The sequence below is a fragment of the Gnatocerus cornutus genome, chromosome 9 (genome assembly GCF_029298725.1).
Source record: "Gnatocerus cornutus isolate USDA-ARS CGAHR chromosome 9, icGnaCorn1.1, whole genome shotgun sequence".
In the NCBI taxonomy this organism is placed as follows: Eukaryota; Metazoa; Arthropoda; class Insecta; order Coleoptera; family Tenebrionidae; genus Gnatocerus; species Gnatocerus cornutus.
The window spans coordinates 15,235,246-15,257,920 of record NC_142241.1 but is presented as its reverse complement, the minus strand read 5'-3'; the positions used below and the strand labels follow the sequence as shown (position 1 = coordinate 15,257,920).

The following is a 22,675-nucleotide window of genomic DNA, read 5'->3' as shown; positions in this document are numbered from 1 at the left end:
GGGGTGGCTGGGAACTATGAAACTATTCTAGGGTCGTTTATAAGTGTCTGAATTTCTTTGATTTGTAACGACTTTGCGGTATTTTAAAAGTGCGATAATAAACTTGTCTTCATAATAAGAGTCAGGTAAATTTCCGAACATTTTGAGACCAAATTTTTGATTTTTTACTTAATATTTTTGACATTTTTCTCGACTTTCTAATTCTAATGAGCGCATTCCAACTAATTACAATATAAAGACGTACTTTGGATATTTTAGTTATGCACCTAATTTTCTCTGTGACATCGCCACAAGCTATAGAGATGGAGAGAAGTTAATAGCAATGAATCACAACTATTTTAAAAGTTAACGAGATGGGAAATTTGACACAAGAATCAAAGGCGACCGCGAGCTTTTTAATAACTAGTCCAGGAACAGGTGCAAAAAATACGATTTCCCGTACAAAAGGTTGAGAGTTCTGTACGTATTGCGCATACGAAACAATTTTTTTAACAAAAGTTGTATTTATTAATAATCAAGGTTACAAATTTCAAGGTCATGTGTTTCGCCAACATTTTATTAGTCCTTGGGCGCATCCACCATTTCGCCACATCTAAATACATACAAATAGTATTTATAAGTTGTTGCGCAACGAACAAAAACTATCTTAAAAAAGCCGTTCTATTACTCTCTTATCTGTTTATGAAAGCAGAATTCAATGGATTGCTATTCTTCATTGACTTCACAAGTAAACATTGAAAACCTCATTAATCTCATTTACATTGTTTTTAATCTCTTACATACGATAACAACTTTTTCAAAATTAGTCTTCACGATGTTCCAATTCTGCACCTACACGTTTTTAACAGTTCTCATAGGTAAAAAAAGTAATCTTCTTCGTAATTTTACATCTGACATTGTAGTAAGTCTTTTGGCCACTGCCTGTGATTTAACTAACACCTGGAGTTCTCCAATTTTCCCAAAACTTCACTCCACCGACGCCAGTATAAATCCGTTAAATCGTCCGATATCATCAACCGAAGAATCATGGATTGGATCGCTACTTAATATCGGTGGCATTCTTGGTCCTCTACCGTTTGGTCTCCTTTCGAAGAAGCTCGGCCGCAAAGTGTCGCTACTATGTATCGCAATTCCTTTTATCGTTTCGTTTTTCATCCTGGCATTTTTACACAACGTCTATTGGTACTACACCGCCAGGATTATTGCTGGGATTTCGTCAGGCGCTGGATGCTCAATCCTACCGTTGTACATCTCAGAAATCGCTGAAGAATCCAATCGAGGGATGCTAACGGGACTGTTGAACATCTTCTGGACTTTCGGGAGTCTAATCCCGTATATCATCGGACCGTACTTGGACATACAGTCGTTTAATGCCACTCTGGCAGTCATCCCAACTCTCTTCTTCTTTTTATTCCTCGTTATAGGTCCTGAGTCACCGTACTACTTGGTGGATAGGAACATTACCAAAACCGAAGACTCTCTCATGAAACTAAGATCCAGAAGTAGAAGCAAAGTGGCAAAGGAAATAGAAATAATACAAACGACTGTACGAAACGCAAGTACGACAACCTTCACCGCCCTCTTCCGCTCCAAATCAACCGTGAAGTCTCTTTACATTTCATTAGCTCTAATCGCCTTCCAACAGCTCGCTGGAATTAACGCAGTTTTGTACTACACTCAGACAATCTTCGAGGTCGTAGGTTCTGATCTACCACCTGAAATCTCCGCAATAATCGTCGGGTTGGTCCTTTTTTTCACCAGTTTAATTTTCCCCTTCATCGCCGACAGATCCGGGCGTCGAGTCTTTCTCATTATTTCATCTCTAGGAATGATGTTCTCTTTGGCGTGTTTTGGTGCGTACTTTTTTTTCAAAGATAATCTCCAAGTTGATGTTTCAGCGTTTCAGTGGTTGCCAGTTTTGACTCTAGTTCTGTTTATCACGTTTTATAATCTGGGTTTTGCTGTTTTACCATGGACAGTCGCTTCAGAACTCTTCCCTGTTAATATTAAACCAATGGGAATACCATTGGTGTCGATATTTTGTTTCCTTTCGGGTTTCCTTGTGACGAGGTTCTTCAACGATATGAATGAGCTTGTGGGAAAGGCAGGGACTTTTTGGATTTTTGCTGGATGGTGTTTGGTGGCGACACTGTTTACGGTGTTTTTAGTGCCGGAGACGAAAGGGAAGACTTTCGAGGAGATTAGAGAAATTTTAGAGAAATGAATAGATAATAAAGACGGGATCAAACGAAAGTATTTTATTTGGGGAATTTCACTAACTATTACAAGATGACAACAATAAGCAAATAACATTCAAAGTGGACATTTGCAACCCAAACCAATTATCGCAGAGTAATGTTTTGTTGCCAAGTTATCTTAAATAACTTTTACATGCAATAAATGCAATCGAAACTTTTTGCAAGTAACTTGGTAACAAAACATTGCCGATGCATTAAGAAAGATGCGCCCTGATTGGTGAACTTAAAATACTTGCAACTCAAAAACTCTGAACATTGAGCTGTTATATTTCCAGAATGAACCGCTTTATTAACACTCCTCCTTAGACAGTTTTACTTGTACATCAAAGCTGATATTCCGACCGCGTTATCACTTTTCCTTTGAATTGTTTTTATTATAACATGAAAATCTTTGAGACATGAGACAAACTTGCTGATTGCAAATTACTTTAGGGTTTAAATTTGCGGATAGTAAATTGTAGTTTTTTTATGTACGAACCTCGATAACTCCGAAACTCGGACAAATAAAAAGATGCGTTTTTTACCATCGTTTTTCTCGCGCTGTTTTACATAAGCATTCGGTCTTATAAAACTCTCGAATCGAAATAATTAATTGATGCATTGATGCATTGTGCTGCAAAAGCTTTTTATCCAGTCGGAAGGCGCATCTTCAAGAAGTCTCAGACAGATTGTCACTTTTTGATGTATGTGGTCTTAATAATTTTAAACCTTTAATCTGCTAGGATGCAATTTTGATTGATATTTTTTATACAAAGTAACTAGACCTTTAACAGTCTGTCTCTATTGTGTTGTTTGTAATCACTTCTAAAAAAACACGTTTCAGTACTTGAGTTCTATATTTATCACATCCGCCCAAAAATAACTCACATTAGTATCATAAATAGATACTTTTATTGTTAATCGGCCGTGTACAGATCAGATAATAAATAAATTAGTCTATTTTCGAACAATATAACACATCTAAAAATAACTTATTGATCTAAAATGTCTTGGATTTCCTGGAAGCTCCTTCCTTTGGTCTCTCTCACAACTAAGAGAGTGAAGATCCATCCGGCGACGCAGAACCCACTGAACAACCAGAAGGTTTCTCCTTCGCCGATGGCGTCGTTGAGATTCTTAAAGAATTTCGTTACAAGAAATGAAGCGGTCCAACAGGTCCACGCCGTTAAAGCCGCCGCGTAGTGTTTAACACTTGTTGGAAACAGTTCCGAAGACAACGTCCATGGAACTGGACCCAGACCAATGTTGTACATTATAATGAAGACCACCAGACAAACGATGGGCAAATACGAGATTGAAGTGACGTCAAATTGTGATTTCTTGAGGAAGAAATACACACCGAACACAGCATGGGCGATACTGACTCCCAACAACGAAATCAAAAGAAGCAATTTTCTTCCAAGACGATCCACGAAGAAGGGAGTTCCGAAGCTGGAGAAAAACACCACCAGACCGATGACGATGGATGAGATTTCTGGTTTGAGACCGTTAGCTCCAGCATCTTCGAAAATTTCTTCGGTGTAGAACAACACCGCGTTGATACCAGATAATTGTTGGGCGAGAATCAACGTTAAAGAGATGAAGAGTCCCTTCATGTAGATCTTGGTTTTGAAGAAATCCATTAACGAGGTGTTGTCTTTATTCCTCTCTAACTCTCCACGGATGTAGGCAATTTCAGACTCCACCAACTTCTCGTCGCTGTTTCGTAGTTTTAAGAGCGACTTTTGAGCTTCCGGTATTTTATTAACACTGAGCAAGTAGTAAGGAGATTCAGGCCCCAACAATAAAAAGAAGATAAAGAAAGCCATCGGAATACACGCCAGGATGATGTTGAACCAAAGTATCGAAGTAAACGGCCCGATCACGTACGGTATTAAATTCCCAAAAGTCCAGAAGATATTCAAAGTTACTGATAACATTCCTCGGTTGCTATCTTCAGCGATCTCCGCCACGTACATGGGAAGTAAAGTGTAGCCGCCCCCAACGGCAATCCCAGCCAAGAGTCTCGCGAAATAGTACAAGTTGATACTATCGGTGAACGCGAGAGTTAGAAAAGACACCACGAACGGTACCGCCGTCGAAAGAAGTCCAATTTTCCTCCCGAACTTCTCTGCAATGTATCCGTAGGGAAATGGACCAATCATTGCGCCAATATTGATCAAGGAACCGATCCATGACTCTTCGTCGTCGGTGATGGGGCGACCAAACGGATTCTCGCTGGTGTCGTTCGAAAGTTTACCGATGATCGGTGATGTCCAAGTGAGGGTGATGTCACCAGCAGTTGCCAGTAGATCGACTAAGGAAGAAAGAGTTAGTCATGAAAAGAAGCTATGATCTTTAGACTTACCAGTTAGAACAGTGAGGAAGGTGTAGTTGAAGAATTGGAAGATTTTAGAAAGCTGCATGATGGAGTATCTTCAATACAATAAAGTGAATTGAAATGGAAGCGGCAAGTTTATATAAGGAGGGAGATAAGTGGGATCACTCTGTCAGTGATTGATCTTTTGGTTGGCCATAAGCTGGATTAAGACGAGATTCTACAAGTCTATTTAAAATTTCCTTAATTCCAGTTAGTCCAGAAGGATTTGTTTATTTTTATTGTTGAGATTTTGTACCCAATTTTGATACTAAACTGTGATAGAAATAAAGAAAATTGTGCAACTTTAGAGAAGACAAATCAATACTAAAGTGAGTAAAAAAAATACTAAATTTGACAATGGCCTCAACATAAATTTAAGTTTTCAACGCCCACTGAAAGATGAAATATTTTGAAATGGATTATAGAACAAGTTAGCACTGGTGAAATATGCATTAATTTTGGACATTTTAAGATGGCAAGGTTGGCATCATATTTCTCTCCAGAATTTGACATTTCTCAATTTTGACATAAACATTGCTGTGTATTAACGTTACGTCAGAAGCAATTTTGACACATTACATTGATCGTCTTTTGTACTCTAAAGCTTAATTCACACAACACCGTCATTGTAACATTTGCAAACCTACTATAGTTACAGAGATGACATCACTATGACTCGGTGTGTCTGTGCGGCCTCGTCACCCTAACGAATAAAATAGGTTTAAAGATAAAAATGAAACTGTGATCTTTGGAAAAGATTGCGATGTTGATGGAATTTACCTCTCGTCCTACACGTGTCAAAATTTAAATTTAAGTGAGAAAATTGTATTTGGAAAAGCAATGAAGTGTTACTTTTTGCTTATCTCGTTATGAATGAACATACATAACAAAACTATTAGATCAGATCTTATCAGTAACATTCTCATTAATCGGTTCTTGTAATATTATTATTGTTGTAAACTTACCTGTATTTTTATTTACTTGAAAACGCAGACGGACATTTTCTACTGTACTAACAAATGCACTTTTATTGAATTGGATTCGGTTTGCAACGGTTATGCCTACACGAGCGATAAGTGCTCAATTTCGGCAACTAATACAATTTTTAGACATAACCGACATATTTTTGATGACCCTCTGATTCGGGGTGAGTGGGTAATCAATTAATAATTTTTTAACACATTTTTATTAACAACGATTACAACAAATCAAAATACGATAAATGATAAATCTAAGCATCAATTCGTACGAATACTAAAGGCGTGTGTACACAAATAGCGAATTACTGGTTGCATAACATATTTTTGTACATAAACCAACGCACCGCCCACTTTGACACTTATCAAAATGCTATTGTTTTCTTATCGGAGTAATTACGGGAAAGTTACCGTTCCAAGATCTCCTGTATCTCTTGGAAACTCTTTCCCTTTGTCTCCGGCACGTAAAAAATCGTAAAGATGAGAGTCACGAAGCAGAAGCCGCCGAACAACCAAAACGTTTCACCACGTCCAATCCCATCCTGCAAGTCTGTGAAGAATTTGGTGACAAAGAACGAAGTTGTCCAACAAGAGCACGATACCAACGTCGCCGCGTACGACTTTACATTTGTCGGAAAGAGTTCTGAAGATACGGTCCAAGGAAGAGGTCCAAAACCGTTGTTAAAACTGATGATATAAGCGACAAGGCTAAGAATTGGTAGCCAAGAAATGGCAGAGACGTCGTTGCCTTGGGATTGGAGATAGAAATAAACTCCGAAAGCCAAATGAGCGATGGTTGTACCAAACATGGAGATGATTAAAAGGATTTTCCGACCCCACCGATCGACTAGGAAAGGGGTGCAGAAACTTGAACCAAAAATCACAAGACCGATGATAATCGAAGAGATTTCAGGTTTTAGACCGTTTGCACCAGCAGCGTCGAAGATTTCCTGGGTGTAGAACAAGACGGCGTTGATTCCGGAGAGTTGTTGAGCGACGACGAGGATCACGGAGAAGAAGAGACCCTTACGATGGATTTTTGACTTGAAGAATTCTAAGAATGAAACGTGGTCGTCGTTTTTGGCGATTTCGGCTTTGATGTGTTTGATTTCATCGTCCACCTTCTTCTCATTGTTCGACCGAAGAGTCATCAGACTCTTCTTCGCAAGTTCCGGCTTATCCTTCACGAGTAAATAATAAGGAGACTCTGGAGCTAGGAGTAAAAATAACACGAAGAAACTTGTTGGTACACACGCCAAGATAATGTTGAACCACATGATGGACGTGTAAGGCCCGATAACGTACGGAATGAGGTTACCAAAAGTCCAGAAGATGTTGAGAGTTGATGAAAACGCTCCACGATTTGCGTCTTCGGAGACTTCCGCCACGTACATGGGAAGGAGAGTGTAACCTCCTCCAACCGCGAGTCCGCCAAGAAGACGCGCGAAATAATACAAGTAAATACTCTTAGAAAACGCCAGTGTTAAGTAAGACGTGATATGAGGCACTGCTATACAAAGAAGTCCGATTTTTCGCCCATACCTTTCCGCGATGAAACCATAAGGAAACGGACCAACCATAGCTCCAATGTTGATCAAAGAACCAATCCAGGACTCTTCGTCTGAAGTGATCTGACGACCAAGAGGATTAACATCGGGATCAGTATCATTGAGTTTAGTCAGAACTGGTGAAGTCCACGTCATGGTTATATCCCCTGACGTGGCCAAGAGGTCGACTGAAAGCCACGTTCATTTGGTGGTTCCATTTTTCTTAAAACTTACCAGTGAAGACCGTGAGGAGAGCGTAACTGAAGAACTTGAACATTTTGCAACTTTGCAATTGGAAATAAATATTTGACAATAACTCTGTGCTCAGCAATTTTATCTTCTGATGTAGGAGATAATGTAATTTGATTGTCAATTATTTTTATCAGTAGCAATGTTAAGTGAGGATCTTTAATCACCCGTGTCCATTTTTTTTCGTTATGATTATTTTCGGTGTTGGTCGGTCGGGCCATTCCGGCTTTGATTGCGGCGGAAACTCAGTACTAAAAATGAAAATAAATAGTACTGATTATAAAGCAACATTGAAAATTCGTACTGTGACCATGAATTTCTGTTGAACTTGAAGTGGACATTATCGCATTCCACAACAAATCTATTTACAAATCACATTTTGACGAATTCTAAGGAAACTTCAACTTCTTACGGTACTACTCTTCTTGTCTCCAATTAACATAAATAATAGGAACCCTCAATGGTGGCGGATGGTTGTACTTCCTTCCAAAAAAACCTTGATTTTCGTTACAGCTAGAAAAAAATTTGAAGTTTCTTTTTCGGTTGGTATTATTTTTTCCAATTTCCCGGAACAGGTATAGAGAGGGTGGTACCGCGTCAACCTCGAATTTTAAAATTGCTGATTTTTCGCTTAATTAATAAAATATTCACTTTGATAATTGCGAACTGGTGTGGGGGCAAGTTCGCCTTGAACTAAAACAGTTATTAAACGGCGGCAGAGCGAACGAAGCTGATCACAGAATATAAACAAAGCTTATCGCTGTGGTTCTATTAACATTTCAAATAGTAACTCAAACCGTAAAATGTGATAAATAATGATCCGCGAGTGACATCCCGTGATAACAATGTACCAATTTATCTACTAAAAACGAGAATAAGTATTAAAAATGTACAATATTGTACCAATAAGTTACGCTTTCGTCACTGTTTTAACAGGTGAGTAATTAGTGGTACCTTTAAAGGTCGAACTTTTCCTTTCAGTTGACCTACTGGCAACTTCTGGTGATATGACCCTGACTTGGACTTCACCCATTTTACCCAAACTGTATTTAAACGACTCGTCTAACCCTTTCGGTCGTCCCATCAACCCCGGAGAAGACTCTTGGATTGGTTCATTGATTAACATTGGCGCAATGATCGGTCCGTTTCCTTACGGGTTCATCGCGGAGAAGTTTGGACGAAAAGTTGGCCTTCTTTGCATCGCGGTTCCTCACTTCATCTCGTACTTAACTCTCGCTTTCTCCCAAACGGTGTATTTATACTACTTCGCAAGATTACTCGGAGGGGTGGCTCTCGGGGGTGGTTATACTCTCCTCCCCATGTACTTGGCAGAGATCTCTGAAGACTCCAATCGTGGGATGTATTCAGCGACTTTGAATATTTTTTGGACGTTCGGAAATTTGATACCGTACGCCATTGGTCCGTACGTTCCGGTGATGTGGTTCAACATCATCCTCTCCTGTATTCCAGCAACATTCTTTGTTATGTTCTTCATGGTGGCGCCGGAGTCTCCATATTACTTAATCGTGAAGGATAAGAAAGAACGCGCCGAAAAGAGCTTGATGACGCTTCGATCGCACAACAGATCAGTGGTAGAGAAAGAAATCGAACAGATCCAAGCAGAGATTGCCAAAAATGTTGACGACGTAACATTCTGGGACTTCTTGAAAACCCCAATCTACCGCAAAGCCCTCTACATCTCTTTAATTATGATCATATTCAGTCAACTCTCCGGAATAAACGCCGTACTATTCTACACCCAGGAAATCTTCACCGCTGCGGGTTCCGACGTCCTCTCACCAGAACTCTCTTCTATTATCATAGGTCTTGTGATTTTTTCCTCGAGTTTTGGAACCCCCTTCGTGGCTGATCGTTGGGGACGCCGTATTTTGATGCTCATCTCCATAACGGGAGTCACTCTCGCTCATTTAGTCTTCGGAGTTTACTTCTTTCTTAAATCACGCGACTACAATGTTGACTCGATCTCGTGGCTACCTATTTTAAGTCTCGTTAGTTACATCATCGCGTTCAACGTCGGTCTGGGGCCTCTACCATTTGCAATAGCTTCGGAATTGTTTCCAACGAACGTGAAATCGTACGCGGCGACGTTGGTGTCGTTTTCTTGTTGGACGACGTCGTTTTTTGTTACCAAGTTTTTCGGGGATTTACAGGTGATTTTAGGGGAAGGAGAGACGTTTTGGTTATTTGCCGGGTTCTGTTTTATTTCGTGGTTTTTCACGATGTTTTTTATTCCGGAAACGAAGGAGAAGAGTTTCCAGGAAATACAGGAGATGTTAGAGAAATGGTGATATTTTAATGTCGAGTGTGATATTTTCTAGTATTATTTATTGTATATCTGTTTTTGTTTTTATTTATTTTTTCCTGTCCTCCACGCAATGACTTTTATTTTGCAACTAATAAATTCTGGACCGTCAAATTTGAAATTTTCTTACATGTGATGAGGTGATTATACCATATTTTTAATGGAATTGTTTTATCAAAGTGTACAGTTTGTCTGCTTTTAACGTTTATGGTTGATAAACCGCAGAATAATGTAGCAATTATCTCTGAAAGGTGTAATTATCGTCAAGGAAATTTATTATTTTTTTACCTTTGGAAAGTTAGGTAAATGATATTTGAAGGACGTGTGCATTGCTGATTATCCGACATTTAAGTCAGTAATATTTCCAAATAAAATGATCTCCTTAAATGCTCAATTTTTTGCATGTTTATCGTCAAATTATATGTTAATTAAGTTGTTTTTATGAACAAGTAAACAAGTGGTGTATATTTAATAAAAATAAAAATCTTTTACAATATTTGTACATTTTGAGTAGCAAAAATACAATTTTTTATCTCATCGACTCAGTATTTCTTGTATTTCTTGCAAACTCTTCCCCTTCGTTTCAAAAATGAAGAAAAACACAAACAACCCGTGTAAAACACACAGCCCTGAGAACAACCAGAAAGATCCAGCGGCACCGATCGCATTCAACAGATCTGCAAAGTACTGCGTGAGAATCCACCCCACGAACCAGTAGGTGCACGTGACAATGAGAGATACTTTCGAAATGACATTTGATGGTAAAATTTCTGGCATGATGGCCCACGGTAGCGACCCCATTCCAAAATTGTAAAAAATCATAAAAACGACCATAGAAACCACAGGCAACCAACCGATTTCCGAAACATCATCTCGATTGTCTTGAAGATAGAAATACACTCCTAGGGCGATCTCAGCTATGGTGGCGCCAGTGATGCTGCACAACATCAAAGTTCTTCGTCCGGCTTTGTCGCTCAACAGTGGAGAAACGAAAGAAGAGACCAATTGGACTGATGCGACGATTATACTACAAACCTCCGGTTGGATGTTGCTTCCGGTTAAATTGAAGATATCTTGCATGTAAGAGAAGATTACGTTGATTCCCGAGAACTGTTGGAACGTGGTCAATGCGACGCTGAAGATAAACGCTTTGATGCTGGCTTTCGTTTCGAAGATGGCGGCGAAAGTGCCTTCGGTCATTGAAGATAGGTAACCTTTGATTTGAGTTAGCTCTTCTTCGAGTTCTTTAAGAGGGCGTCTTCGGAGGTAATGCAACGATTTTAACGCTTTTTTGTCTTCTCCTACTTTGAGTAAGTAGTAAGGAGTTTCGGGGGAGAGGAACCAAAATGCGGGGACGTAAACCACGCAAACTCCCGTGAGAATTAAATTGAACACCATTATGGAAACGTACGGGCCGATTGCGTAACAAAACAACATTCCCGCGACGAGGAAACAACCCGTGGAAGCCGCGAGTAGGCCGCGGTTGACGTCTTCAGCGACTTCCACGACGTAGATTGGTAGCACGCAGAACATTCCTCCGATTCCGATTCCCATCATTACTCTTCCGAAGTAGTAAAGACCGATGGTTTCAGCAAACGCTAATGTTAAGTAGGAGATTAAGAACGGTACCACCACCGCGATTCCTGAAGTTTTTCTCCCGACTTTTTGCACCAAGTAGAACCAAATGAGGGGACTCACGATGCCGCCCATTGAAAGAAGAGAGCCAATCCAGGAGTATTCATCCTGGGATATTTCACGACCGAGGGGGTTGTTAGAAGATTGTAGTAGTTTCGGGAGGACTGGGGATGACCAAGCTGAGGCTGTTCCAACAATAAAAGACAAAATGTCCGCTGAAAAAAAAAACAGTTAGAAGGTGTTAAAAGAGGGGGAGGCGTACCTGCTGCTACAGCAATGTAGGAGTACTTTGATCCTTCAAAGAAGACCATGGTTTCGAAAAATTTAGGACAGGTGTGGATGTTTTGCTACATCACTCTCGAGGTTTATGACAGGCTTTCTTTCGTCGTGATTAGATAAGAATTTATCATTTTAAGCTAGGCAAATGAGTGTCCTCGAAGTTATAGACGACACTATTTTTAAATGATGAGGAGGACTAAAGTCCGATCCAGCAAGCAAACAAAAAATTGTGCATTATGTGGACATTTGTTTTTTTTATCTGCGAGGTTTCCTCATTTGCCTTGCCAAAGCAATGGTAATGGGCACCTGTCGCATTCTAATTTTTGTGCAAATACATGTTTTGAGTAGACTTATTATTAGGTTTATGACTTGCGCCACCATATCGCAATAATCGAAGTAACTTTATCTGTGAATTTCTTATTACAGGTTTACATAATGTCGCTTTGATTATTAAATATATTTTTTTTAATTTGTTAAATTTATAAAACTAAAATTTTGAATACACTTTAAATGTCTTGAAATCCTCGCATTCGCTTGAATTTTAAATTGACATTTGCGGCTGTTGATATTCATAGGTGCTACAAATGTGTGGTTCTGCGCGAAACCCACAAAAAAGGGTTTCTTTGTTTATTATAGTAATTACGTTCGCTTTACTTTGAAATTTTACATAATGCTCAATTGATTCTTTAGTCAATTTTCGTCTCTCGTTCAGTAAAGTGCGAAAAGTGTGCGAATCGTCTTGCAGTGTTTTCATCGGGAATTTCGGGAAACAGGACTTCTCATACTCCGTATGTGGTCCACGTCGTCCTGATCGATATCCGAATCTCGAAGAACTGGATGATACTTTCGTGTATATCTGTCAGGTAAGCGTCAGGCTCCCAATCGGTGGTCTCATGTGTTGAACAGTAAACATTAGAACGACATAACATATGTATTTTTTACAACTTTTGTTCACTTTCTACTTAACACTGTATAAATAAGTGATAATTAGTGCGAGAGACCGATGAGGAACATAAATTCAGTTTAATGGCACTGTTAGGGCGTTTGATCTTTAAGGAACTGTAAATACATTTAGCGATAAATTTAGATAGTTATAATCGGATTATGACGGCAAATTTACAAATTTTAGGAAATGTTTTCTTGCTCTCAAAAATAAAAATTTCTAAAATCTGTATCTTTCGCTCCACAATTTTGAAATTTGGCAGCGTTAATACACCATTAAAAACTAATAATTTTCCCAAATTTTATAGCTGTAGCACTAAAATTGCCAAAATTACGAATTTTTAGGAAAGATGTCTCATATTTCGCTTTTGCCTTGAAAATAAAAATTTCTAAAATTTGTGTCTTTTTCTACAATTTTGATATTTGGCAGGGTTAATAAACAATTAAAAACTAGTAATTTTTCCAAATTTTATAGCTGTAGCACTAAAATTACCAAAATTACGAATTTTTAGTGAAGGATTTCTCATATTTCGGTTTTGCGATTCCTGCTTAAAAACGGTAAAAAATATCACATTGACAGAACTTACACGATCGTCTTTTGTACGCATAAACCCAGTTCACATGACACCTTCATTGCAACATTTGCAACAGGAACAAATTACACGATGCAAATTTTAGAAATTACAAACTTAGAGAATTTTTTTTCTACTCTCTTGAAGCTCTAAATAAAATTTGATTAAGAGTGAATTGTGCTTCGGTAGTTTCTTAATCCGAGATTCAACTACGACAATAAGTAGACGTAACGATAAAGTCATGGATAATTTGACGGGAGATTAAATAACACTCGTTATATCGGCTATGCAACCCAAAATACAGGCGAGTGCTGGAATGAGCCAAGATAGCGAGCAAGGCCACTAATTTGCGCTCCTACTAAAATTTAACTTATAATTCCGAATTTGAGCACGTTTGTTCAGCATTGTTTTTATGACAAAATAACGACCATTTAGTGATAATTTATAATAAAAATTTGTACATAAGTTTAATTTGAATTTATTATGATCGAAGAATTTCCTGTATTTCTTTGAGACTTTTCCCTTTCGTTTCAAACATAAAACAGAAAACAAACAAATCAAATAAAACTCCCAAACCAGCGAACAACCAAAAAGACCCCGCCATTCCAATACCATCAGATAAATCTTTAAAATACTTCGTTAAGAAAAACCCAATTAACCAATAAAAACTTGTAACAACCACTGCCCCTTTCGCGATGACATTCTGTGGTAAAATCTCACCCATGACGGTCCATGGTATTGAACCCATCCCGACATTATAAAACGTGATGAAAAGCACCAACGAACAGACAGGTAACCAGCCAAGATCTGACACATCATTACCATTCGTTTGTAAATAAAAATAAATTCCCAGAAGCATTTCCGCGACCACTGTCCCGGTTACCGCGATGTAAAGAAGAAGTTTCCTTCCAACTCTGTCTAAGAAAGGTGGTGATGAAAATGAAACGACAAGTTGTGCTGCACCGACAATGATTGAACAAACTTCCGCTGGAATATCACTTCCGGTTGCTTTAAAAATGTTCTGGGTGAAGTACATGATGACGGTGACTCCAGAGAGCTGTTGGAACGAGGTTAAAGCCGTACTGTAGAAGAAGGCTTTGGCTGCTACTCGAGTCCTGAAGATGTCCAAATACGAACCGAGTTGTTGTTGGCCGACGTGTATTTTCATCTGTTCGAATTCTTCTTTGTTCTCTGAGCTTCGTAACGTACGCAAGGAGTCCCAAGCTTCCTGTTCTTTGTTTTGGGAGAGTAAGTAATAAGGACTTTCGAGCGCCACAAACCAAAACAACGGAAAGAAGAGGACGCAAATCCCTGAGAGAATTAAATTAAATGTCATGATAGAGACGTACGGACCCACGCAATAAGAGAAGAAAATCCCAATCATAATACAACTGGAAGTGGTAGCTTGTAGAAACCCTCTGTTGACATCTTCAGCGACTTCCGCTACGTACACGGGAACGGTACAAAACGCCGCCCCCACACCCATCCCCATCAGGATTCTAGCGACGTAGTAGAGCTCCACGGTTTGAGCGAAAGCTGAAAACAGAAAACCTCCAAGAAACGGAAGTCCAATCAACGCTATTGTTATTTTCCGTCCAAATCGTTCGTTAATAAAACCGAAGAGCGGAGGACCGATGACGCCGCCCATAGCCGCCAAAGATCCAATCCAAGAGACTTCCTCACCGGTGATTCTACGATTCAGAGGATTTCCATCGAGATTGTCGTCTGACAAGATGGCAGTTACGGGTGAAGACCACGCTATGGAGGTTCCAGTCAAAAATCCGACAATGTTTGCTGGAAGAGAGTTGAGTTGGTCAAAAGTTAAGATTTGGGGGTGGTTACCTGAAGTCACGACAAAGAACAAGAAGCTGCTTCCGGGATAAATGGCCATTGTTGATAGTTTGCGTTGCTTGGAAAGAAATTTGCGAGGTGATTGTACATCGCAAAATGTCTGGTCTTTATCATGAGGATATTTTTATCACACACTTGAGGTGCCTAAGATTAGTATTGTTGTCTACTTTTCGATAAATTAATAGTTTTTACGAGAAGATCTAAATATGCATTTTTTTTCTGGAGGTATCGGGTGTTCATTTAAATATCTCTCTAGTTCTCGTTACGTCATGTCGTTGTTACGTTACGTTGTTTAATTCGAACGCTGTCGGTGTGATAGTTATCAAAGTCGAAGCGGACGTTTTCTCATTTTTTAAGTCGCATTACTGACGTCATAGATCCTAAATCGACTATTGGCCACAATGAGCCTATAAATTACGGGTAATGTCGTTTTTTCAAAAATGAAAATTAAATTTGACAGATGACAGTTACCTTGGGGACATGTAACAACATTTTGTGAATGTGAATGTTTCCTGTTAACCACAGATTTAACGTGGGAAGTCGCTAAGACCTACGCTCAAAAATGCAAAGCCACCTTTGATTATTATTGAAAGGAATCGCTCCGTAATTTTGACATCTACCACTTAGTGACAAAGTTAATACCAACAAACATTATTTGATAACATTGTTATTTTTTTTATACATAACATAACAATTACAGAAAAAAATATGTACAGCACTTTCGCCGAAATCTCATAGCGTGATAAACAATGTCGTGGAATCGCAATAGCGCCTGTCAGCCCTTGTACTGTAAATAACTATTGCCATGACTGTGCAAATTAGAACTAAAATCAGTGAACAGGTGTGAACCAAATTTTACTAATAACTTGACAACTTTTTAATTTTTTTTTATTTGACGACACGTTACTAGTGCACTAAGTGCCACTCGAAAGAGACAATGCCAACTAATTACCATCACGTGCAATCTGATTTCTACGATCCGATCATTGTATTCTAATCCCGACGATCCAAGGCTGCCATTTTTGTAATGACCTGTTCGAACTAATTTTTTTTTTTTCGTTGTGTGGCAAAAAGTTATCATCGCACTCCATTAATCATTGTCTTTGCAATAATGACCAATTCATAAATTGCTGGATAAGCGAAAACTTTCCACGGCAACAAATCAACAAATGTGACACTGTCAAGGTTTTGATAACAGCACTCTTGATTGTCCACGTCTCGAATAAAAACAAACATTCTTTAAAAAATATATTTGATTTAAATTATGTACAAATAAATTAGATTCCGTAAAATGAAATCGATCAACTTTCCAGGGCCTCTTGGATTTGTTGGGGATTCTTTCCTTTGGTCTCCACGACGAAGAAAAGTGTAAAGAAGAAAGCAACGCAGCAGAAAGCGGAGAAGATCCAGAATGACTCTCCCATGCCGACACCATCGACGATCTGTTGGAAGAACTTGGTGATGAGAAAACTGACGAACCAGCAAACAACAGCGGTTAGTGAAGATGCCGCTGATTTTACGTGTGATGGGAAGAGTTCGCCCATCACCGTCCATGGAAGCGGGCCGAAGCCGCAATTGTACGTAATGATGTAAACAACTAGAGACACCACTGGTAACCAGGAGATGTTGTCCACGTCATCTCCACGTTTCTGGAGGAAGAAAAACAGTCCGAGAATTACTTCCGAGATTATCATTCCGATCGCGGAGAAATACAGTAGGATTTTTCTACCGAGACGATCGACAATCAGCGGCGTCACGAAGCTGGTGGAAAAGAGAACAGCGCCGATGATGATACTCGATACTTCGGCGGGGATGCCGCCTCCGGCGGCATCAAATATTATCTGGGCGTACGAGAGCACCGCATTGATCCCTGAGAGTTGTTGGAAGATCACCAACGCCAAAGAAATAATGAAGGCTTTGATCAAACCCTTGGACTTGAAGAGGTCGAAGAACGTTCCTTTCCCCGCTTCTTCGATGCTCGTTTTAATTTCTTCCAACTCTTTGCTACTGTCGCCACCTCTGAGTTTTTTGAGACATTGTTCGGCGGCGTCGAGATTGCCTTTGGCGACGTAGTAATGAGGGCTTTCGGGGGCGACGAAGAAGAATAACACCATGAAGACTCCGGGGATGACGGCAATGATGAGGTGGAAGACGAGCATGGGGGCGTAGGCGCCCACGATGTACGAGAAGAGCAGTCCGAAAGTGAGGAGGACGTTCATAACGGAGCCCATTGCTCCTCGGTTGGAGTCTTCGGCGATTTCGCCCATGTACATGGGAACGACGGTAAAAACACCACCGATGCCTAAACCGGCTATTAATCTAGCCACGTAGTAGAGCTCCACCGCCTTCGCGAAGGCAAGGATCAAATTCGCCAGCAAAAATGGGATTCCTAGAGACATCAGCGTGAATTTCCTTCCGATTTTGTCCACGAGGAACCCGAAGATGAAAGGACCGAAAATTGCGCCCATCGACAACAGAGAGTTAATCCATGAACTCTCCTCTGTGGAAATTGCTTCTCCGAATGGATTGTCATCCGCATCGGCATCGGTAAGTTTTGGTAGAATAGGGGATGCCCATGACAAGGTCGTGCCAGTGATAAACGAAATAAGATTGCCTAAAAATTGCGTTTGAAATGAAAAACTCCTCACAATTTCCCAACTTACCAACGAAGGCAGTGATGTAAACTTGACTCACCATTGCAGCACTTTCTTCACATTATCCACCGAATGTTTTTATCAATCTGTTGGACCACCTCTCCACATGTCCTTTTTATTAATGATAACCACACTTGAAATTCCGAAAGTTTTCCTTGCTTCGCTTCCGAGGAATGTAGTGATAAGAAAAACACCACAATCTCATATAATATTGTATCGATTTTTTGTTTATAAGTTGGCACGTATGTTATTAGATTGCTATAATTTGCAATACACAAGGTTTTGATTGGAGCGATAATAGTTTTTGGGCGGTCAGACACGATCTGCACACGGTTTATTACGACGCCTGATTTTATTTATCGTAAGATTTTAATGTACGGAGATAATGGAAAAGAACATTGGAATTGATGTGATCCAATAAATTTCCATTCGTAGTTAACTTTGGAAAAAAAATTCATGTCGTAACTAACACCACGCAACTATTTTGGCCAATGGAAACTAAATATTTGAGCGATTTGACAGTTTTCGAGCTAGAAGCTGACATACGTTCAAAATTCATGGCCTGCCTAGAATGGAAATTTAAAGGATAACACGATATTATGAATTAATTGACCGATTGTTGTTAAATTAGAGGCTTATTAATAGAGCGCCGATAAAATTGTTGATATTTGAAATAGTATCTTTGCATAATCGGGTTTCGTGTTAAATTATTCCACTCTATACTAACTACTAACAAAAAAATATTTTTTAAAAGTGTAAAACGACTGTGATCTAGTTTAAGTTAGAATTATTGTCACGTGGAATTTTTAAGAGTTTAAGTAGTACTTAAGATAACGCAAAATCAAGTTGCATGATAGATTATTTTTTATCGTAACGCAAAAGCATTTTGAGATGTTTCCATGGCAAAATGCATTTCTTAATCGCAAAAGAAATCTAAATTCTCTATAAAAAAACACTACGAAATCGGCTCTGGAAAATACTAATAATTTTCATAAAATTTCATCCGGAATTTCTTTACATTTTTTTTGAAAATGGTAATTATATGCGTCTATCAATCATCTTTTAATAGTTCATAATTTTCTGTTGTTATCAAGTCAATTTTTTACTTAAAAGAAGATCTTTATAGCTAAAGTGTGTCAAACTGAGTAAATATTACTAATATTGATAATAAATTAACAACATTAATAGTTGAAACCACCAGAAAGTTCCTGAAGTCAGAATTAGAATTTGACATTTGAAATTATTGTAATTTGATCAATTGAGTTTTTTATCTAGTAGGCTGGCATCTTATAAACATGTGTCTTTAACATGACATAAAATTATCAAATAGTTGACACATATCAGAGAGCTACACCCAACTAGATGAAAATTTGAATTTCTTATACTCAGTTTGTCAAAAATAATTACTAAACATTTGACATTTGAAATTATGGTAATTTGATCAATTGAGTTTTTTTATCTACTATGCTAGCATCCCATGAATTTGTGTCTTGACTGGACATAAAAAAATGAAACAATTCACAAATATCAGTGGGACATATGTCAAATAACAACAGCCAACGAGATACAAATGTCACTTATTTCTTTTTCTGTCAAAATGTTTCTGCTTTTTGCGTCGTGAATCGATGAAAATTTATTTCTTTTTCTACGTCATTTGACCTTCCATCAAAACTGAAATACCCAACATTTTAAACCGATATGATAACCAAAGCGTTGTTGAAATGTTGCGATAACATTGACATTTATTTACAGTAAATCTTTTGCAAAAAGACACATAAATAAAAACTCTAAACTTCTGTCTTAAGTATTTTATTCATTAAATAACAATCAGCGGGAAATGGTCTCCATTTTCAGTAAAACCGCGCTATCACAAAATTCTTTTAAAAACAATAAAACTATACAGTTGACACATTAAAAAATAAATATAATATCACTTAAATTACGCCTCTCCTCTCTCTGTGCTCTTTCCGCTTAAAATATCTTGAATTTCTTGCAGACTCTTCCCGGAAGTGTCGGGCATGTACTTCCACACGAACACCGCCGCCACCACACAACACCCGGCGAAAATTCCAAACGCTCCCGCTGGCCCTATCAAGTCCGTGACCATCGAGAAGTACTTTGTTATGATGAAACCAAGGAACCAACAACCGGAAGCGGTAACCGTCGACGCCGCTGATTTTATATTTCCCGGGAACAATTCGCCCATCACGGCCCATGGAAGTGGTCCGAAGCCCAAGCAGTAGGTGATGATGTACAAAACTAGAGCGAGAACTGGGACCCATGCGATGGATTTCACGTCGCCGCCGCCACTTTTCAAGTAGAAGAATACAGCGAGGGCGCCTTGCGACACCGCCATTCCTATACCAGAGAGGATGAGGAGGTACTTTTTGCCTTTTTTCTCGACGAAGATGGGGGTGGCGGCACTGGCAAACACCTGGACTACCCCGAGTATGATGGTGGAGATGTCAGCGGGGATGGTGCTTCCAGCTTCGGTGAAGATGTCTTGAGCGTAGAAAAGAACGATGTTGATACCGGAGAGTTGTTGTAGCGCAACGAGACCCACGGAAATGATCAATGCTTTGGTGAGGCCTTTCGACTTGAAGATGTCCATGAAAGACGCTTTGTTTTTCAGTGCTTCGTCCACGCTGCTTTTGATGTCGCTGAGCTCGCTTTGGACGACATCCTGGGGCTGAGAGCGCAGTTTCATGAGAGCTTTCTCGGCTTGGTCCTTGTTCTTTCGGATTAAATAGTAAGGACTCTCCGGGATCCACATGTAGAAAACGACCAAGAACACACATGGGAAAAAGATGCAGATGATATTGAACACGCTGATGGTGGTGTAGGGACCAAGAACGTACGAAAACAACAACCCCACGACGATAAACAACTGCATCAACGAACCAAGAGAATCCCGGACCTCATCTTCGGCGATTTCTCCAATGTACATCGGAAGAACAGTGAAGACAACGCCAACGCCCAGGCCACAAAGAAAACGCATGAGAAAGAACATCATCGGACTCGTCGCGAACGCCGCCAAGACGAAGGCAAGAATGAAAGGAGTGATTCCACCGAGGAGAGTATTTTTCCTGCCTATTTTGTCGGCGGTAAAACCTGCAATGAAGGGCCCAAGAGTCGCGCCCACGGGAAGAAGGGAACCGATCCAGGATTCTTCGCCTTTGGTGAGTGGTAGTTGTAAGGGGTTTCCTAAGTCGTGGGGGACTTTCATTTTTGGGATTTCGGGAGAGGTCCAGCCGAAACTTGTCCCGCAGACGAAGGCCGCAAGGTTTACTGGAAAAAAGACAAAATTATTGAGTATGTCAAAGAGGGCGGCGGAAATAGAAATTAAAACCAATCAGTTATGTCGTTCATTAGCTGGTTTTTTCGCGTGGAAGGCGGAAACTCGTGATGATTGGCCTTCAAGTTTTCTTCTTATTGATATTTTGACATACTGGATGGCAAATTTTTAAATAAAAACAAAGGCGATTGGTTTATGAACAATTGACAATTGGTGGACACATGTTGTATTCTAGTTTGACAAAACTATGCAAAATTACTGACGGATTTGTGACACTTCCTTATTTTAACTGGTTCGTTAAATTTCCATTCTAGGCAGGCCATACATTTTGAACGTTCGTTACCTTCTTATTCGAAAACTGTCAAATTTTTTAAATATTTAGTTTTCATACGTCAAAATCGCTGCGGTGATGCTAGTTACGACATGAATTTTTTTTCCAAACTCCACTACGAATGAACAGACTTTATGGTTGACTAAATTCTTTTGACCACCAGTTATTTATGCGATTTTCCGATGCTACACATTCGAATTATAAAAATGCCTATGACATGTCAAAAAATTTATTTATTTCCATGACCTTCTCTGTTGACAAAAACATAGAAATTCTTAAGATTTTATAAAAAAAGATGAAAGAAACGTTCGTTACAACAAAAAATAAGCGCAGATGGCTTTGAAACTTAAAAATTGTTGAAATTATTGATTTTTGGTCGATATAAAGTGATTTAACACTTCATCAAAAATTGCTGCTTGATGTTATCGATAGCTCTTGACGTAATTTCAAATAAATTTGTCTTGTAATGGCATTTCGCCAATTATAAAATCGTTATCATTATCACTTCTTCAACTTCGGAACATCACATTCCAAAATTTGCGAGCCTACAGATAACATTATCGAGAAAAATCACGATTAATTGCCCACTGAGATAAATCTGATTTGCCTAATGGTTATAGTAGTACTTGAACTAAGCCACAATAATCCCTAAACCCGAATTGATTGATGCGATAAAAATCAGCAATAAGAACGAAACGCTCTTCTTTATTATAGTCAATTGAAACACAACGACACTTACCCACACATGCTGCAATATACAAAAATTTCCTGTTCGTAGGCTTCGCACTGTCACTCATTTTCGTCGACTGAATTGTAACTTCACCATTTTCGGACGTTGCGGATTCTTCAGTCCCCGCTACCGGCGAATATTCGTATTCTTCTTTCGTTGTCATGTTTTTTCCCAGTAAATCAAACCTTTCCGTTCCAATCGGTGAATCGTTTTGAAAATTATCACACATGAAGTACATTTAAGTAAAAAAAGATAAGTCGAGTGGATGTTTCTTCATCACGGTTTTTAAACGACTTTCATGGGAAAAAGAGAGACAAAAAGACGCATGTGATTGTTGTAGCTCTTTCACAGTTAATATTTACTATAATCTGGTGATGATGTTTTAGATACCTATTATCCCCTTTATACGCCCATGGCTTGTTTTTCCTCTTATCTGTTTTGTGTACATTTTTTCCAATAATGCAAGTTAGAATGGAGAGGTTACGCAAAGAGACGCCGGTTCCATTAGATTCACCACAATTCATAATAGCAGACGTGAAATTGGGATTTGGGAGGTTAAAATTGACGTAAAACGTGCCGCAAATAGTTTTAATAAATTTTTCAATTTTCGGTAGGTAATAATAATGACAGTTTATACTCCGTCCATCAATTCCACTGTGTAAATTGTGGCGAA

General features: G+C 39.1%; 8 protein-coding genes across 8 annotated transcripts; 2 read left to right on the top strand and 6 right to left on the bottom strand.

The window, feature by feature from the left end:
* Positions 1 to 814: 814 nt before the first annotated feature.
* LOC148169195 (facilitated trehalose transporter Tret1-like) lies at positions 815 to 2,224 on the top strand. Its single transcript, XM_088045982.1, has 2 exons — positions 815 to 857; positions 903 to 2,224. Exons 1-2 carry the CDS (start codon positions 815 to 817, stop codon positions 2,222 to 2,224), a joined length of 1,365 nt encoding a protein of 454 aa, XP_087902108.1.
* A 941-nt stretch (positions 2,225 to 3,165) lies between these two features.
* Positions 3,166 to 4,698, bottom strand: LOC148169194 (facilitated trehalose transporter Tret1-like). Its single transcript, XM_088045519.1, has 2 exons — positions 4,606 to 4,698; positions 3,166 to 4,554 (listed from the first exon to the last, which is right to left on the bottom strand). The coding sequence occupies exons 1-2, from the start codon at positions 4,661 to 4,663 to the stop codon at positions 3,230 to 3,232; spliced, it is 1,383 nt and encodes a 460-aa protein (XP_087901645.1). The 5' UTR covers positions 4,664 to 4,698; the 3' UTR covers positions 3,166 to 3,229.
* Positions 4,699 to 5,784: 1,086 nt separating this feature from the next.
* Positions 5,785 to 7,500, bottom strand: LOC148169193 (facilitated trehalose transporter Tret1-like). Its single transcript, XM_088045365.1, has 2 exons — positions 7,376 to 7,500; positions 5,785 to 7,329 (listed from the first exon to the last, which is right to left on the bottom strand). Exons 1-2 carry the CDS (start codon positions 7,416 to 7,418, stop codon positions 6,002 to 6,004), a joined length of 1,371 nt encoding a protein of 456 aa, XP_087901491.1. The 5' UTR covers positions 7,419 to 7,500; the 3' UTR covers positions 5,785 to 6,001.
* A 602-nt stretch (positions 7,501 to 8,102) lies between these two features.
* Positions 8,103 to 9,827, top strand: LOC148169192 (facilitated trehalose transporter Tret1-like). The gene is made up of 2 exons (XM_088045363.1): positions 8,103 to 8,326; positions 8,372 to 9,827. The coding sequence occupies exons 1-2, from the start codon at positions 8,278 to 8,280 to the stop codon at positions 9,697 to 9,699; spliced, it is 1,377 nt and encodes a 458-aa protein (XP_087901489.1). The 5' UTR covers positions 8,103 to 8,277; the 3' UTR covers positions 9,700 to 9,827.
* Positions 9,828 to 9,972: 145 nt separating this feature from the next.
* LOC148169191 (facilitated trehalose transporter Tret1-like) lies at positions 9,973 to 11,964 on the bottom strand. The gene is made up of 2 exons (XM_088045366.1): positions 11,611 to 11,964; positions 9,973 to 11,563 (listed from the first exon to the last, which is right to left on the bottom strand). The coding sequence occupies exons 1-2, from the start codon at positions 11,657 to 11,659 to the stop codon at positions 10,248 to 10,250; spliced, it is 1,365 nt and encodes a 454-aa protein (XP_087901492.1). The 5' UTR covers positions 11,660 to 11,964; the 3' UTR covers positions 9,973 to 10,247.
* Positions 11,965 to 13,571: 1,607 nt separating this feature from the next.
* On the bottom strand, positions 13,572 to 15,085 carry LOC148169190 (facilitated trehalose transporter Tret1-like). Its single transcript, XM_088045804.1, has 2 exons — positions 14,984 to 15,085; positions 13,572 to 14,935 (listed from the first exon to the last, which is right to left on the bottom strand). Exons 1-2 carry the CDS (start codon positions 15,030 to 15,032, stop codon positions 13,623 to 13,625), a joined length of 1,362 nt encoding a protein of 453 aa, XP_087901930.1. The 5' UTR covers positions 15,033 to 15,085; the 3' UTR covers positions 13,572 to 13,622.
* Positions 15,086 to 16,227: 1,142 nt separating this feature from the next.
* LOC148169189 (trehalose transporter 1-like protein) lies at positions 16,228 to 17,789 on the bottom strand. The gene is made up of 2 exons (XM_088045117.1): positions 17,656 to 17,789; positions 16,228 to 17,606 (listed from the first exon to the last, which is right to left on the bottom strand). The coding sequence occupies exons 1-2, from the start codon at positions 17,687 to 17,689 to the stop codon at positions 16,294 to 16,296; spliced, it is 1,347 nt and encodes a 448-aa protein (XP_087901243.1). The 5' UTR covers positions 17,690 to 17,789; the 3' UTR covers positions 16,228 to 16,293.
* Positions 17,790 to 19,439: 1,650 nt separating this feature from the next.
* LOC148169188 (facilitated trehalose transporter Tret1-like) lies at positions 19,440 to 22,237 on the bottom strand. Its single transcript, XM_088044700.1, has 2 exons — positions 22,012 to 22,237; positions 19,440 to 20,934 (listed from the first exon to the last, which is right to left on the bottom strand). The coding sequence occupies exons 1-2, from the start codon at positions 22,229 to 22,231 to the stop codon at positions 19,586 to 19,588; spliced, it is 1,569 nt and encodes a 522-aa protein (XP_087900826.1). The 5' UTR covers positions 22,232 to 22,237; the 3' UTR covers positions 19,440 to 19,585.
* Between the last annotated feature and the right edge of the window lie 438 nt (positions 22,238 to 22,675).

What these genes read in the sequence shown, in the direction of transcription:
- LOC148169195 (XM_088045982.1), top strand. Translation starts at nt 815, where the DNA reads ATGTTCCAATTCTGCACCTACACGTTTTTAACAGTTCTCATAG. An exon ending in GTTTTTAACAGTTCTCATAG is followed by an intron (nt 858 to 902) that starts GTAAAAAAAGTA and finishes CTGACATTGTAG; the next exon opens with TAAGTCTTTTGGCCACTGCC.
- LOC148169194 (XM_088045519.1), bottom strand. Translation starts at nt 4,663, where the DNA reads ATGCAGCTTTCTAAAATCTTCCAATTCTTCAACTACACCTTCCTCACT. An exon ending in CTTCCTCACTGTTCTAACTG is followed by an intron (nt 4,555 to 4,605) that starts GTAAGTCTAAAG and finishes TTTCTTCCTTAG; the next exon opens with TCGATCTACTGGCAACTGCT.
- LOC148169193 (XM_088045365.1), bottom strand. Translation starts at nt 7,418, where the DNA reads ATGTTCAAGTTCTTCAGTTACGCTCTCCTCACGGTCTTCACTG. An exon ending in TCTCCTCACGGTCTTCACTG is followed by an intron (nt 7,330 to 7,375) that starts GTAAGTTTTAAG and finishes CGTGGCTTTCAG; the next exon opens with TCGACCTCTTGGCCACGTCA.
- LOC148169192 (XM_088045363.1), top strand. Translation starts at nt 8,278, where the DNA reads ATGTACAATATTGTACCAATAAGTTACGCTTTCGTCACTGTTTTAACA. An exon ending in TTTCGTCACTGTTTTAACAG is followed by an intron (nt 8,327 to 8,371) that starts GTGAGTAATTAG and finishes TTTTCCTTTCAG; the next exon opens with TTGACCTACTGGCAACTTCT.
- LOC148169191 (XM_088045366.1), bottom strand. Translation starts at nt 11,659, where the DNA reads ATGGTCTTCTTTGAAGGATCAAAGTACTCCTACATTGCTGTAGCAGCA. An exon ending in CTACATTGCTGTAGCAGCAG is followed by an intron (nt 11,564 to 11,610) that starts GTACGCCTCCCC and finishes TTTTTTTTTCAG; the next exon opens with CGGACATTTTGTCTTTTATT.
- LOC148169190 (XM_088045804.1), bottom strand. Translation starts at nt 15,032, where the DNA reads ATGGCCATTTATCCCGGAAGCAGCTTCTTGTTCTTTGTCGTGACTTCA. An exon ending in GTTCTTTGTCGTGACTTCAG is followed by an intron (nt 14,936 to 14,983) that starts GTAACCACCCCC and finishes ACTCTCTTCCAG; the next exon opens with CAAACATTGTCGGATTTTTG.
- LOC148169189 (XM_088045117.1), bottom strand. Translation starts at nt 17,689, where the DNA reads ATGGTGAGTCAAGTTTACATCACTGCCTTCGTTG. An exon ending in TTACATCACTGCCTTCGTTG is followed by an intron (nt 17,607 to 17,655) that starts GTAAGTTGGGAA and finishes CGCAATTTTTAG; the next exon opens with GCAATCTTATTTCGTTTATC.
- LOC148169188 (XM_088044700.1), bottom strand. Translation starts at nt 22,231, where the DNA reads ATGTGTGATAATTTTCAAAACGATTCACCGATTGGAACGGAAAGGTTT. An exon ending in GTATATTGCAGCATGTGTGG is followed by an intron (nt 20,935 to 22,011) that starts GTAAGTGTCGTT and finishes TCTTTTTTCCAG; the next exon opens with TAAACCTTGCGGCCTTCGTC.